The sequence below is a fragment of the Polypterus senegalus genome, chromosome 16 (genome assembly GCF_016835505.1).
Source record: "Polypterus senegalus isolate Bchr_013 chromosome 16, ASM1683550v1, whole genome shotgun sequence".
Taxonomy (NCBI): domain Eukaryota; kingdom Metazoa; phylum Chordata; class Cladistia; order Polypteriformes; family Polypteridae; genus Polypterus; species Polypterus senegalus.
Window position 1 is genome coordinate 27,297,199 of NC_053169.1, and position 16,533 is coordinate 27,313,731.

Genomic DNA, 16,533 nt, shown 5'->3' on the forward strand with positions numbered 1-16,533 from the left:
CTCCTGAGCCAATCCCAGGGGGCAAGGCAGGAACAAACCCCGGGCAGGACGCCAGCCCACCGCAGGACACACACACCAAGCACAGTTTAGGATTGCCAATGCACCTAACCGACATGTCTTTGGACTGTGGGAGGAAACCCACACAGACACGGGGGGAACATGCAAACTCCACACAGGGAGGACCCAGGAAGCGAACCCAGGTCTCCTTACTGCGAGGCAGCAGCGCTACCACTGCACCATCCAGTATTAAACTACCCAAGTTAAAATGTTAGCTAAAACTCAAAGTCTGGACTTGTTTTCAAAGTGGTCACCAAGTGAAACCATGTTCAGTTCTCCATCTTTTCACGAGTGCCTTTGTAATACCCAGATGGTAGTCTGTTGTTTGGTCCTTCACTAAGTTCAGATGTAAGTTTGTGAACACCATCATGTTTTATAGTGGCAGGGCAAATTAATCAGGTGCAAAGTTAGTAGACAACCATCAATACCAGCTCATACTGATTTCTGATGGGCGGCACGGTGGTGCAGTGGTAGCGCTGCTACCTTGCAGTAAGAAGACCAGGGTTCACATTCTGAGTCCTCCCTGCATGGAGTTTGCATATTCTCCCCATTTCTGCATGGGTTTGCACCTGCTGCATCACCTCCGGCCCACATGACTAGCAGCAGATGTCATTATCATCACCAACATGCTGGCACCCATAAAAGTAACAAACCAAACTTCAAAGCTGCTCAAGAATTGGCTTAAACTCTGTTAACAAATGGTGGTAGTAAGACTAACATTTTCAGAATTAGATGACATGTCCTTCAGGTATCAGTGCTGGGGCTTTTCTTCTCTTTAATATACTGTGAACTTTGACCCGGACACAGACAGACAGACATCGTTGGCTCCACCACACACTGTTTATTTACAATATTTACAAGTTTGTAGTGCATCAACCCCAGTGCCTCTTGCACCGATTCCCCCAAAGTCCAGGGCTCACAGTCTCTGTGCCTTCTCTTCCTGGCCGCCTCCAGTCCTCTCTCCAGCTCTGTCTTGCTTCCTCCCGACATCCACCAATGACTGGAGGGAGGCGGCCCCTCTTATGGGAACCCGGATGGGTTCCAGCTGCTTCCCGGCAATTAGAGTTGGCCACACCCCTGTGTGGCAGAAGTGCCGGCTGTGCACCCGGAAGCCGTCCGGTTGTCCCCAGTCGTCTTCCCCTCGGCACTTCCTGGTGTGGCGGAAGTGCCGGGCTCTCGGGATAAATAGGCACTGGGGCGCTGCCTGGCGGTGGCCACGGGTCCCTACAGGGCTGGGCTTCCAAGCCCCCTACCCGAGGCCTCCTGCATAACCAGGACGGACGCCCCCTCTCGGTCTGGAGGAGGCACACGCCCTCCTCTGGTCCTCCAAGGCGTACCGGCCGGGCTCCAGCCCCGGCCAGGGACCACATGGGATAAACTGGCATCGGGGCGCCGCCTGGTGTGGCCACAGGTCCCTACAGGGCTGGGCTTCCAAGCCCTCTACCCGCGGCCCCCAACATAACCAGGACGGACGCCCCCTCGCGGTCTGGAGGAGGCAGAAGCCCTCCTCTCACCCGGCCGGGGACCACAATACGTACAAGATCTGGATAAGAACATAAATGACCAGCTAGTCACATCTGCAGATGTTACTAAACTAGAACACAGGGCAGATAATTTAGAATCTGTGGAATTATTACAGAGGGTCATGGACAGCATTGCAGGCTTGGGTAGATTGGTAGAAGATGAAATTTAATGAAAGTGAACACAGGCACTATTTATAGCGGGGCATAGGGGCAACTGCCCCACAATCCCAGAGCAATGCTACAAAATAGTGGCGATGGTAATAATGTGTTGAAAAGGCTAAACAAGCTGGGTGTGTGTCGCATTTTACTACGTGTTACTAAGGCTACATTTAGACTGCAGTTAAAGGTGGCTTCATTTTGATTTCTGGCTCATATTTGATTTTTTAAAATTTGTTTTCTTCAAATTAACTTTACAAATGATTCAAATGCAATATAACTTGGTACTGATATCTACAGTATCCTTAATCTGCAAAATTAATCCAAATTGGTTCATTAGACAAGTGCAAACCTAACAGACAACCATCAATACCAGCTCATACCGATTTCTGATGGGCAGCACGGTGGTGCCATGGTAGCGCTACTGCCTCGCAGTAAGGAGACCAGGGTTCGCATTCGGAGTCCTCCCTGCGTGGAGTTTGCATTTTCTCCCTGTCTGAATGGGTTTGTGCCGGGTGCTGTGGTTTCCTCCCCCAGTCCAAAGACACACAGGTTAGGTGGATTGGCGATACTAAATTGGCCCTAGTGTGTGGTTGGGATGTGTGTGTGTGTGTGTTTGCCCTGTAATGGACTGGCACCCTGCCCAGGGTTTGTTTCTGCCATACAACCTATTCTAGCTGGGATAGGCTCCGGCACCCCCGCGACCTTGTTCAGGATAAAGCGGGTTAGAAAATGACTGACTGACTGACTAATTTCTGACATTTCGACCTTGAAATGTTTACAGTTCAGTTTGTCTGTATATTTGTCAGCTAACAATGGCAAGTAACTCACAGGCACTTTGAGTGAAGTCATCACTGCCAGAAATGTTTGTAAAAACGTTTGGTCAAGAGAGAAGAGCCCCTCGACTTAATTTAAAATGAGACTAACAACTGCTAAGGTGACATGCGTGAACTTAGACAGTTGTGGAGTCCAATCTTTGAGGAAATAGAGATAGGAGGGTCTGTCTGAATGTGGCCTCTACAGATGTGAGTCGCAAAACCTTTTTTTTGATTGTTGTCTTTTGCCCACCTCATTAGAATGGTTCTTGATTAATCATGCCATTTGAGACAGTCTACAATGAGGGTCTCTCAGTTAGTAGTGTAAATATGAGCCTTGTAAAATGGTGGTCTTAAGGGGGAACTTTGAACTTCCCAGGTTCTCTGTCTGTCCTTGACTAAAGAGGTAGCAGACGACTTACATGGGGAGACAGGAAACAGTTATTCTGATGTACAATAGTGGTCCATTCTTCAGGATTATGGTTTCAATGCTGGTCATCTTTGCATTGGTGAGGACTCATTGATTCTCACAGTTGATGTGAAGAAACTCCCATAGACATCATTGATAAAATCTCTCAAGACTTTTTAGTTGACAGTGGTAGACATCCATGCATGAGACTGGTAATGCAAACAGCGTTTCAGACCATTATAGGGTTGAAGTTCCCTACGGTTACTTGAAGACGGTGCTGGCTCATCTGAGGCTGTGTTGATCTTCCATATTGATCTGAGGGAGTTGTCTGCTGATGAAAGCGATCAATAGCCGCAACTGTCTGAGTTCCTCCAGAGATGTGGTTATCAGGAGCTCAGTTAGCTTCCTGGGGGAATTTTGGTAGAAGGTGTCGGTTTTTGAAAATGAGGTTCAGAATAGTCAGGAAACTTGGAGGACTTATATGCATTCTGGAGGCTGATTAAAATTCCCTTTGTTTTGTTGTAGCCTTATAGCAGCATAGGCTGTACAGCTTCCTGTCAAACTGCATTCAAACCTGATGCCACAGGGAATATAGTCAAAAATCAGAAGCAGAATAACATGGAGGTAAATGTTAAAAAGATTTCTTTAAGTTCCATTTCCAAGGACAGTCACATTCTACTCAGTCTCAGGATAGTAAAACATTCGGCAGGACATCTGACTCCAGACAGGCTTTCTGGCTGTTGGAATCAAAGGCCTTTGTCACATCACACAAGTATCTTCTGATATTGGTGGGTTTATATGCTTATAGGGTCATTATTGTCACATGTAGAGAGTCCTTTGAAATTCTTATTTGTATGTGCTAATCATCTTGTAATACATCATGACATTCCCACAATGTAATCGCTATTACTTTACCTCGAAACCTCTGTTGTCCTTATGTGAAAAATCTCAGAACATTTTTGTCATTAGCAGATTATTACCTATATGCATGGTTACATGTCCTGTAGCATGAACTGAATTTCAGAAATGCAATTGTGTAGTTTATTGCATATAACTGAAATTTATTATAGGTAACTGCAAAAGTTTCCATTGTAAGCCTCTTGGAAGGATAGCTATAGCCCTCCAGGCCCTTCCTGCCATCCATCTTAAAAACAAAGCTTTATTTAGTCCATTTCCTTGGATTTAACCCTTAATCATTCTAAAAGAATCAGTCTCAACACACACAAAAAGGTTTGGGGCAGCCACCCATATATTGTCCCTGGTTGCATTTGGGTAATCGTAAGATAAGCAATGTTGCTCGGTTGAGTTCCCAGATTGAATTGTCGAGATAATGGAATGATGGCGGCTTTAGAAGCCAAAACCAGAAATGATGTCATCTGTGGTGGGAACTGGAAGTGACTTCGTTCGTGGTGCTGGAAACAGAAGTGACGTCTTTTGTGGCGCCGGAGCTGGAAGTGACGTCGTTGATGGCGTGTCTGTCTGGTCCGGTTTTCCCATATCTGGCCTGCAGAGATAACAGAAGTAGGATTAGGGCACCCTGCCACCCCCTGGCCTGGTGGGTAATTACATCTACTTGGTCCACTCAGCTTCCTCCTACTCGCACATGTGTGACACCATGTACTTACAATATTATAATGATGAATGAATGATCTGTCCAAGCGATTTTACTGCATCCTTGATGTTTCTTTTTTGTCTATGAGGAAGGAGTAGATTGAGCATTCTCCTCCAAATACTCATTCAAATTTCTTGCTTAAGTATCATGGCATGTTTTGTGTTCTCAAGGGACGAGGACTGTGCTCCACTGCAGTGTAAATACTGAGGCATTTTTAGGTGACAGTTTAATTTCAGTCATAGTAAAGAGAAAAATCCTCTACGAATGAAGAGATCTCTTGACTCTGTTGTTTCCAGTCTTATTCAGATTGTGACAAGCTGGCAGTCTTAACTCTGGTATTTTAAATGATGAGGATTCATACTATTTGAATCATAATCAGTAAACAGATACTCAAGTACAATGTCTTATAGCATTGAAACCTCTTGTTATTGTTTTTCTTTCTACAATGATCCTGGTACCTGATTTGAATCTTGGCTTTGGTAGAGGGTCTGTGATTGAGTTGCTTGCCTTTGCATTTTATTAGTTTTTTATGTTAATAGACTGATAACTGGTTACCTCAACATTTCAAACACTGAGAATATGAGACAGACTTATCATAGCTGACGTGGAATACGTTTAGTTGCACAGAAATTATTACTGATATTAGGAAGACTTAAAGAGCACAAAACTGCTGTAGCAAGCAATTTGGCTTAGATGAGGGATAGCAGCTAATTGTCTTTTTCTGTTTGAACAGAGTCTGGACTCATTTACAGGATCAAAGACTTAAACTGGATCAGACCGGCATATTGATTTTTGGGAGCACTTTACCAATCTATGATTTTTACACCTATCCTATAAAGCAGCTGTATGTATTTGTTGGCTCTGAAAAAATGTACTTTCTATGCATAGATTTTTTGTGTGTTCGATTGAACAGAAATTTTTTGAATAAATACATTTTTCTTCAAAAAATTGTCACAGTCATGTAAAGGATTAAGAGATTTTCTGGAGCAGGTGAATCTCTACAAACAACTGTAGATCATGAAGGTGGTGTTGAAAGATTCAACAAGTGGTGGTAGCACCTAATCTAGAGGACTTCATAATTGAGCTCAATGGCTGCCGTGTTTCATTGCCGTGTTCCACCTGAGGCTACTGTTAAGTAGACAATTCCAGAAATATGAAAGGAAACAAAGATTTACACCATCTTGCCAATGAAGATATCAGAGCTCCAGATAGTGCAGGAAATGTAATGGACAACAAAACCTGAATGCACACTCTAGGGATGCTTACTGTGTTCAAGGTGACTATTTTTGGTTGTTGATGGGGAGATGTATTTAGATGACTCACGCTGTATGAACCTTTTATTTCTTTTCACACACTCCAGATGGTCCTCAGAGACCTTTTGCAAACAGTAACAGCTGCTGAGGTAATTATCCCCCAAGCAGATGACTTTATTCCCAATTCACATTTCTCAGAACTCAAACAGAGCCTATGGTGCATATCCCAGGAGAAACAAAATACCACAGATATGGAAAAGTAGCCATTTGTTAGTCAGATTTTATGGAATGCACTTGTCTCTATTATGTAAAGGTCACACTTTTCATACTCCATGTGTGTCATATTGTAACACCCATTGTTTGTGCCTTTGGAAAACACTCACCTGCGATATACTGTAGATGTGGATCATGGAGTTGTATTACATGTTATTACCTTCTGGGTCTGAGCATTAGTTAGCTCACTAAATGAAGTTTAGCTCAGTAAATCGAAAAGGGCAGCGGACCCAGGATAGAGCCTTGTGGAACACCATATAGAATATCATCATTATATTTGAAGTATAATTACCACAACTATCAAAGAATTTTCTCCCTGCCAGGTAGGACTCAAACCAATTTAAGACCCTGCCAGAGAGGTCCACCCACTGACTAAGGCGATTTCTAAGAATATTGTGATCAATGGTATCAAATGTAGCACTCAGATCTAAAAGGGTGAGAACAGATAAACGGCCTCAGTCTGCATTTACCCGCAAGTCATTTACTACTTTAACGAGTGCAGTTTCTGTGCTGTGATTTGTTCTAAAACCCGACTGAAAATGATCAAGAATAGCACGTTGAGAACACCTGTGGAGAATTACCGCACTAGCCTATAACTACAGTGATGCAGGAAAACTTTCATTTGCAAACCATTGTCAACCTTGCCTGGAGTGCCACACCTCTCCATTGGCGCTTTTCCACTGCATAGTACGGCACGACACGGTTCAGTTCAGCTCACTTTTAGGGGGTTTTCCACTGGGAACAGTACCTGGTACCTGGTCCTTTTTTTAGTACCACCTCAGCCGAGGTTCCAAGCGCGCCGAACCGTTACCAAAACGTGACGTATAAACTCTGCTGGTCACTGATTGGCCGGAGAAAATCGTCATTACTGCGTCACTGAACTTGTGACACGAGACACAACAGACCCGCTAGATTTTTAGCACAGCCAGCGAAGGTTCAGACGCACCATTTTGTTTTAACCAAAAATGGCTTTTTCGTAGTCTATTGAGGAAGTACAGACGTTCCTTCGTTGGTAGCCGAGGAGCGGATCCAGCGAGAGCTGGATGGGGCGACGCAGAATGAAAAAGTTTTTGTGTGTTTGTTTGTGGTGCGTTTACAATGATGTCACGGCAGTAGAGGCGGCGCAACTATAACGACACCTGAATAATCCCGCCCACTCTAAAGCGGTATTAAACTGCAGTCGAAACGCAAACCGAGCTGAACTGAGCCGAACCAAGGTGAGCTGTACTGAACCGTGCTGTGCCGTACTATGCAGTGGAAAAGCGCCTTAAGCACAGCTTGGTGACCCCTAACTTGAAATAAATTAATGTGGAGCACTGTGATGGGTGGTATGGTGATTAAGTGGTTACTTCTCCTGCCAGATGAATGTATAGCCATGGGTTCAAATCCCATCCCTCTACTCTCAGATTGGAGTTTGAATGTTATCCCACTTCCAAAAAAACGTACATGTTAGGGGAATGGGTGACCTCCAGTTGTCCCCCAGTGTGCATGAGTGGGCCCTGCAGTTGACTGGCACTCTGTCCAGAGTTGGCTCCTGGCTTGTACCCAACACCCTGTACTGAATGAGTAGATTAGAAAATGAGAAGTACATATCTGAATGCAGCTTTTACAGTATGTATTAACTTAATATGTGCATCCAATATATTGATGCATTACCTAAAGAGGGAAAAAATGAATTCCTTGAACAACTGTGTGTTTTTTTTTAAACAGGAAAATGTTATTTGAGTGCAGTTTTGTAGTTTCTGTAATAAAATGTTTAAGTTGTACAATATAACCGTGTTTTTTATTTCTTATTGTTTCAAGTGCTGAGGTGGAACCAAGGAAAGTGTTTTAGAAATGTGAACCGAAAAACAAAACAGCTAACAGTGAAAAATGACAAGACTGCAGCCTATAAGAGCTAACTTACCGGCAGGGAAATGAACTGGGGGATGTCGGGATGGCTTCATGAAAATGTTCAGCTATTAGTTTTTGCTGCTAAATGCTTTTAATCACAAATACAATTGAAATTGTAATAAATATACAGTATAAGATTAGGCAGGCAGCGACTTCTGGAGGTTAAAGTGCTGAAATGTAAACCTGAGTAGGTTTGCCATTGAACTCTCTCATGTAACTCTCAGTAATCTGCTTCATATTAAAATAACTGAATAGCATATGCAAAAGTCATGCTAATTTAATTATGATTTTAAATTTTATTTATTTGCCTATTTCTCTCTCTAGAATGTCCCTCCGGATCTTTCAATTTGCACATTTGTGCTCGAGCAGTCTCTCTCGGTGCGAGCCCTTCAGGAAATGCTGGCCAACACCGAGGAAAAAGCTGAAGGGGTATGTAACTTCTTTATTAGTTGTGATCATTTGTTTAAGAAAAAGTCCTGTTGTAGCTGCGTTTGTCCAAGGTTTCCAAAGTTCTGCAGCTTCAGCTTGCTTCATAAGTGAGAGACATGTGTGCCAATAATTCCACAGTCCACGTTCCTTCTTTTTAAAAGTTTTAGCAAATTTCAAAGCCGAAATAGTTCAGAAAACCAAAGAGAAAAATTGATATCACAATAGGAAAGTTCTTGTATAAAATGTTTCTGTTTACGGCTTATACATATCATACAGCCATAAATAAGGCGATATGGTCAGAAAACTGTATGTCATTATTTTTTTGTTAGAAAGTCTAGCAGTCCATGCTTCTAGTAGCGAGTCTAATGTTTCCAAACTGTCTAACTAACATTCTGTTATTACAGATATAGCTGGGAAATGTCTGTTGCATTTTAGTTTACTTGGGGGTAAAATGTTATATCAATAGCTAATGTCACTAACTCGGCAAAAGCCACAAAAAGGTTTGGGGTAGCCACCCGTATATTGTTTCCTGACTGCAAAATTGAATGAATAATTGTACAGAAGTGTATAGGTTGGAGTCCAGAACAGAACTGATTTGCTTGTCACAAAGATGGGGGCATTAAGGGAGAGTGGAGGAAGTGATGTCATAAGTAGGGCCGGAACTGAAAGTGGTGTCATTGGGCCCGGGAACGCAAGTGATGTCATCCTTTGGCTCCGGAAACAGATCTGGCGTCATTGGCCTGGAGCCGGAAGTGATGTCATCATCAAATGAGAGAAAGAGTTAGTGCACTTCGCCACCCCCTGGTCTGGCATGGAATAACTCTCATTCGCGCCCTTTAGCTGCCTCCCATGTTCACGTGTGTGACACAAAGTAAATATGTGAACAATATTCTATTCAAATTAAGCTAACACTTGTGTAAATTTTAATATTCACTTTCTGAGACTGGCTCTTACACCTGTAATAAGGAAACCTATTTATTTTGCAGAAATGAAATGAACAGAATGTGTAATAAACATCGTCCAAATCTGTAACTGACCATTATCAGTATGATGCATCATATATTTGGTATTTTATGTGGATATTAATTTATTTCTGTAAAACACCTACATTAAACGTAATGTTAATGGCCAAAAAAATGAAAACACATGAAGTCACCTAATGGGATGGTGACCAATCAAGTGTCATCGGGACAGCTTATATGCAGTGTGGCCCAGACAAGTACAATACAATACAATACAGTTTATTTTTGTAAAGCCCAAAATCACACAGGAAGTGCCGCAATGGGCTTTAACAGCCCCTGCCTCTTGACAGCCCCCAGCCTCGACTCTCTAAGAAGACAAGGAAAAACTCCCAAAAAAACCTTGTAGGGAAAAATTGAAGAAACCTTAAGAAAGGCAGTTCGAGGAGAGACTCCTTTCCAGGTAGTTTGGGCGTGCAGTGGGTGTCAAAAGAAGGGGGTCAATACAACACAATACAATACACAGAACAGAACAAATCCTTAATACAGCATAATAATAAAAATTTTAGAAGTACGGAGCAGAATTTAACAGTAGATGATATCACATAATAAGATTTGGATATTTTTAGAGTCCTGGAGACCTCATCCATCAAGCTGCCTCCCCATTTGGCCATTCCACGGCTGAAACGTTGCTCGGCCAGCCAATCTGATGAAAGGACCCCTCTTTCCCATGATTCCTGTGATCCTCCATCAGGGATGACTTTACCTTAGGCAGGCAAAACAACTTGGCAGGTGGGCAGTGGCTCCGAATACCACATTTGAGTACAGAGAAGAGAAACAGAATAGGTGAGGGTTAGTGACAAATTATAACAATCATGTTACTTATGTTTTAGTGCTAATGACTAACAACAGAGATGCAGTCTGCACAGTTAATCAGCAGCTCTAGTCAGGGTGTGCTAAACTGAAGTAGTGAGTCTTCAGCTGGGATTTAAAGGCTGAGACCGAGGGGGCATCTCTTATAGTAGCAGGGAGACCACTCCACAGTTTAGCGGCCCTGTAACTAAAAGCTTAACCTCCCACTGTTATTTTATTAATCCTTAGAATCATAAGGAGACCGGCATCTTGAGATCTTAATGTGCTCTCAGGTTTGTAAGTCATGATAAGTTCAGACAAGTAAGCCGGACCTTGGCCATTTAATGCTTTACATGTTAAAAGGAGAATTTTGAAATCTGCCCTAAACTTAACCGGGAGCCAGTGTAAAGATTTAAGAACTGGAGTTATGTGTTCATATTTTCTTGTTCTTGTAATAATTCTTGCAGCAGCATTTTGGATTAACTGGAGGCTGTATAGAGAACAGTTTGAACAGCCAGTGAACACCGCATTGCTGTAGTCAATCCTACTAGAGATAAATGCATGAATTTATCAACAAGTGTAATCAAATAGACTTGACCTGGAGTCAGACTCTCACAGTGCAAACATTATTTGTGCCGGACCCCACATAACACACTGACCACCTACTTGACACACATTAACAGTCACGGCCCCTCATTCACTCCTGTGCACTCTCATCTAATCATTTACTTATTCACATAACTCAGTTCAGACCTGTCAAAATAAGCAAGCTTAATTATTTAAATTTATTTATTTTTCTTGTGAAAACCCACAGTAGTTGTACCCAAATAATGTAATGTTTAGCCAGGAAGAAATATCTAGAAATTACATTGCAAATTAGCTAGCTAGAATGGCTCTGTCAAAATGTTGATACAGAGAATGGTCATTTCAACTATGAACGGACCAAAAACTATGCCTTTATAAGGCCATCGTATGTTTATTATTAACTCAACAAGAACAAGCAAGATGTGCTTGCATCCAATCTACATGGATACTGGCTAAGCACAATGCAACCTTTACTATTACAATGGCAGTAAGATAATCCGTTAAAGGTTGTAGCTGCTGTTGAGTAAGGCAGGATCAAGCATGGGTCAAATGCGTGCCAAAAGAAATCTCTTAGTCCAAAAGTTTGTTTAAAAAGAAGAAGAAGCAAAACAGTGCACACAAGAATAAAGAAAAAGGTTGTGTGAACCTCGCCCCGGACACAGACAGGCAGACACGTTGATGTCACCCACAAACACAGGTTTATTTTCCATTATCTTTTCACAGTTCGCTCACCAACCCCAACTCCTTAGTCCAGGCCAATCCAATGCCTTCTCTTTTCTTCTTTTCCTTTTCTCTCTCTCTTTCTTTCTTTCTTTCTTTTCTTTTCTTCCCACCACCTCCTTCCTCCTCCAGACGTTGCCACTCTTCCACCCGACTCTTGTCAACGACTGGAGGGAGGCGGCCCCTTTTATAGGGACCCGGATGGGCTCCAGCTGCTCCCCGGCAATCTCCCGCGGACACACCCCCGTGTGGCGGAAATGCCGGCTGTCGTCTTCCCCGGCACTTCCTGGTGTGGCGGAAGTGCCGGGCTCCCGGAATAAACAGGCACTGGGGCGCCGCCTGGCGGTGGCCACGGGTCCCTAGAGGGCTGGGCTTCCAAGCCCTGTACCCGAGGCCCCCTGCATAACCAGGACGGACACCCCCACTCGGTCTGGAGGAGGCACTCGCCCTCCTCCGGTCCTCTAAGGCGTCCCGGCCGAGGGCCACTCGGGATGAACCGGCATCGGGGCGCCGCCTGGCGGTAACCACGGGCCCCTACAGGGTAGGGCTTCCATGCCCTCGACCCGTGGCTCCCAATAGAACCAGGACGGACGCCCCCTCGCGGTCTGGAGGAGGCACAAGCCCTCCTCACGTCCTCCTGGGCGTCCCGGCCGGGCAGTTGGTACACACGTAGAATAAAAGGCAAAAAATTGGAGTAAAAATGTTTCTTCTCTAAACTTAGCTTTTCTTGTCAAACTTCAGTTGCTTCTATTCTTAAAGATGCTTTGCTTTGCCTTCAGTACACTCTAATCGTACGCCGCTGCACATTCAATAGAGTAACTTGTGTTACATACTATTGGGCACGTTAAGGCACAGTTTAAAACCGTGTGCCCTCCATGCCTAGGTCACTAACTGAGACTAATCTGTAGTAAGAGGAACAAGAACTTGTTAGAATATACCAATTCATTTCAGCTTGTGGGGGCTATAAGAACCTCCCATAGACTGTGCACTAATATAACTTAGATAATTAGCAAATGGCTCTTACAAAGGTATTTGATCAGAGCTTGCTAGTGAAAATCAGTAAAATGATTAAATCTGTGAAACAGGTACTTCTGTTACCTGCTACTGATGCCCACTGTGTTCATATATATGGAGAGAATATCCAAAGTCAGATGACAGATGGTGTCAGTCAGGCTGATCATATACTCCTGGCAATTAATGAATCGTTAGACAACGCAGACATACTGCAGCTAACCTGTCTGTATCCTATACTGATGGAACAGAATTCAGAGAGGAACAGCAGTCACATGCAGTGGGTGGGAGAGTGTGATTATAAGTGCCGCTTTTGAGATATTTCTGCTGCTTGCCTTTGAAGAGCTCCTCCTTCTAGGTACTAACTTTATAACGGAACTGGCAACCATGGACTTATTACTTAACTATCTTTTGTATTGAATGGCACGGATTCTGAAATTGAAGTAGGAAATGTGGAGTGACTTACTTAATTTTGTTATGAGTTCTCCTAGGTGCCTTATATGCCTTGTTTAATTGAAGTCAGCAACTACCCCTTTATAAACTTTCTGCAAGTTCTCGATTTTATGGATGTCTGACTTTATACATTCTACATAATTTTGCTATAACTGAAAAAAATATGTTGGAGGAGAATGATTTGGAGCAGAGGACACTTGCACATGGGCCGGATTTGGTCTGTGGTCTGATAATTGATAATCCCAGGCCAAGAATGTATTAGCAGCTGTAATTCAGTTCTAGGGTTGGGGCACCATTCTTCCTATTGATAGACATGAAACAAATGCCTCAGATATTATACCAAAATCACGCATAAATGCTCAATTGGGTTCAGAGGGTATGACTAGGAAGATAAAACAAGACATAGAACTTTTGGATTTTGCCTATTGAACCATTTGGTGTCCATATATGCTCTCTGGACAAGGATATTGTCATCTTCAAAAACTACACATTTTTGAAGAAATGATGAAAAAAAAACAGATGAAGGCTAATCTGCATTAAAGAGTGATTAAGCATTGGCTTTGCACTCTAAAGGATTGAGTTCACTAGATAGACTTGAAAGCTTCTTTTGATGGGTGTGATATCTGCAGGTCCAATTCACACCACAAGTCACTTAACCGGATAGACATTGAAAAACTGAGTCACTTGTACTCTGATGTTGTAAGTTGTAAATTGCCATTGTGTCTTGCCTCCCAAAAAATTGAATTAAGTGGATCCTATAAATTGATGTGTAGCTATATGCTGTGCCCACACAGACAAAAATGCCAGTGTTAAATTTGATCCTTTAGTGTTAATCTAACATTTAACAGTCTATATATGGGTGCATTACTATCATATATATACTTTCAAGTAAGGCTGCACGATTATTCATATATTAATCACGATTATGATATGTATATGTATGCTGCAAGCTAGAGAAAATGTTCTAATTGTCCATAGTAGCCAGTTTGGTGTCCTACGCTGCAGTCTCTTGGGGAAGCAGCCTGAGCTGAAAAGAAGCACAATGCCTGAACAAACTTATCAGGAACATCTGCTTTGTCACAGAGTGAACTCTGGACATACTGGAAACTGTTCTGGAAAAGTGGACAGTGGCAAAATTGGGTGCCATCTTGAAGAATCCCCTCCATCCCTTCTAGGAGTGTCTTGGAACACTTTTAGCCACGGGGTCATTCTGACACGGTGTACTAAGAAGTGCTTCGGGGGGCCTTTTCTGCCCACTGCTATCAGGCAATGTAATGCTTCCACCCGATGAACTATCCATCCATCCATTATCCAACTCGCTACATAGCATTTGTGGTCTGAAACACAATCTGATTGTATGGGTGGTTACCATGCAATCAGATTGTGTTTCAGACTACAAATGTTTTGAATGTAATTACTCCGATCTCCAGGCTGTCAAGTAAACGAACCACACGAGGTTCGATCCCCATGAGGAGATGCAGTGGAGTGTGTATGCCCGATGAGGCCCAATTAGGGCGATCACGTGTCGTGTACTCTTTGCATCATTTGACAGTAAAACTATCCATCCATCCATTATCAAACCCGCTATATCCTAACTACAGGGTCACGGGGGTCTGCTGGAGCCAATCCCAGCCAACACAGGGTGCAAGGCAGGAAACAAACGCTGGGTAGGGTGCCAGCCCACTGCAGGAAACACACACCCACACTCCAAGCACACACACGGGACAATTTAGAATCATCAGTGCACCTAACCTGCATGTCTTTGGACTGTGGGAGGAAACCCACGCAGACACGGGAAAACATGCAAACTCCACACAGGGAGGACCCGGGAAGCGAACCTGGGTCTCCTAACTGCGAGGCAGCAGCGCTGCCCACTGCACCACCATAACCGATGAACTAGTTAAGTTTATTTTTATTTATTTATTATTTAATTATTGATTGTATTATTTGTCCTGTGAGTCTGTATTCTTGTTCTTTATGTTTCTGCTGCTGTATGCATGCATTCCCCATGGCATTAATAAAGTTTACCATATCTGATCTAACACACTAATCGTGCAAAGTGTTGATCACCACATTCTGTTTAGTACTCCCGCTCTGTCAGGAATTGAGCTTTCCCAGTTACAGACTGCTCTAAACAACAGATGAGTGTTCTAATTAAGCACAGACACATTCACTAAGTGTGAGTGCATTTTGTGAATCAGAGGCACTGATATCATAGGAATAAATGCATGCGATTGTGTGGAGGAACACATCTTTAGGAGTCTGATTCCTAACATTATCTCATGTTTGCAGCAGCCCGCAGAAAAATTGAGAAACAATGTTCCCCTGAAATGTTTAATACGTTTGAATTGCAAAATGAAGAAAATTGTTCTTCATTTGGAATTATTTTGTTTTCAGTAGCAATGGTGTTGATCAAAAAAGAATACTGTGCAAACTGCAAGCAAGCTTTTATGCAACTATCTAAAATCAACCACATAGTTATGGTTTTCTTCCACAATAAGCTACAATATTTTAATTTAACAAAATTAGGTCTTTATTAGCATTAATGCTGATCCAGAACCTTAACATTAAAGTCCTGAATACCCAATTCAGTGTGCACTCTATATCAGTGTTGTGCATGAACTAGTTCAAAAGAGTGCGTTCATTGAACAAGCACATTTTTCTAAGAACGATGAACTTAATGTATTGTATTTGCAAATGAAGAACTTGAACGTGAGCTAGTTCAGTTTTATGGGACATTCTGGATCTGGTTTAGGTCCAGATTAAACATTTTGCCTTACCCTGTAATGTAGGGGTAGAGCCAAATCTGAATATGGTGTCGAGGATGCCAGGGCGTGATCTGGGATCACGTGGGGGCCGCCTTCCTGGTTGCTTTGGGGGCCACGGGTTCAGGGCATGGAAGCCCCACCCTGTAGGGGCCCGTGGTCACCGCCAGGAGGCGCCCCAATGCAATGGGGACCTGTTACCTCAGCACTTCCACCACACCAGGAAGTGCTGGGAGGAAGATTTAAGAGGACACCCGGGGAGCTGCCGGGAGAACAGCCGACACTTCCGCCTCGCTGGGGCGTGGCCAACGAAGGAGTGTCGGGAATCACCTGGCGCTCATCCGGGAGGATATAAAAGGGGCCGTCTCCTTTCATTTGAGGCTAGAGTCAGGTGGAAGAAGGACGAGGCAAGAAAGGAGAGTGGAGGCATTTGTGGCCAGGACTGTGTGTGTTGGGGTTTGTGCACTTTATTGAACTGGGTCTGAGTGACCAAATCATTGTAAATATTGTACATAATAAACGTGTGGTGGTGAGTAACAACATGTCCGCCTGTCTGTGTCCGGGTCAAGTCCACAATGGTATTCGGATAAGCACAAATAGTGGATTTTTACAAATATTTATTTCGTACAATGTTTTGTGATTTATTTGTATTTGGAAAAAATAACGTAAAAATCAAATAGGCACTGTCTGTGTCTGCCTGCTCGTGCTTAAGCTGACACGAGCACGCGGTGAAGCTCCACTTTCGCTTTTAGGAAAACGTACTTTGCG

The 16,533-nt window shown here is 43.2% G+C and overlaps 1 protein-coding gene across 3 annotated transcripts in view; it reads left to right on the plus strand.

Annotated features, from left to right (window-relative positions):
• ryr2a (ryanodine receptor 2a (cardiac)) overlaps positions 1–16,533 on the plus strand; it is a 612,010-nt gene that overhangs the window by 231,209 nt on the left and 364,268 nt on the right. For all 3 annotated transcript variants that reach the window (XM_039738686.1, XM_039738687.1, XM_039738688.1), the window contains exon 3: positions 8,316–8,420. In XM_039738686.1, coding sequence (XP_039594620.1) covers positions 8,316–8,420 — 105 coding nt within the window. The remainder of the gene's footprint in view (positions 1–8,315; positions 8,421–16,533) is intronic.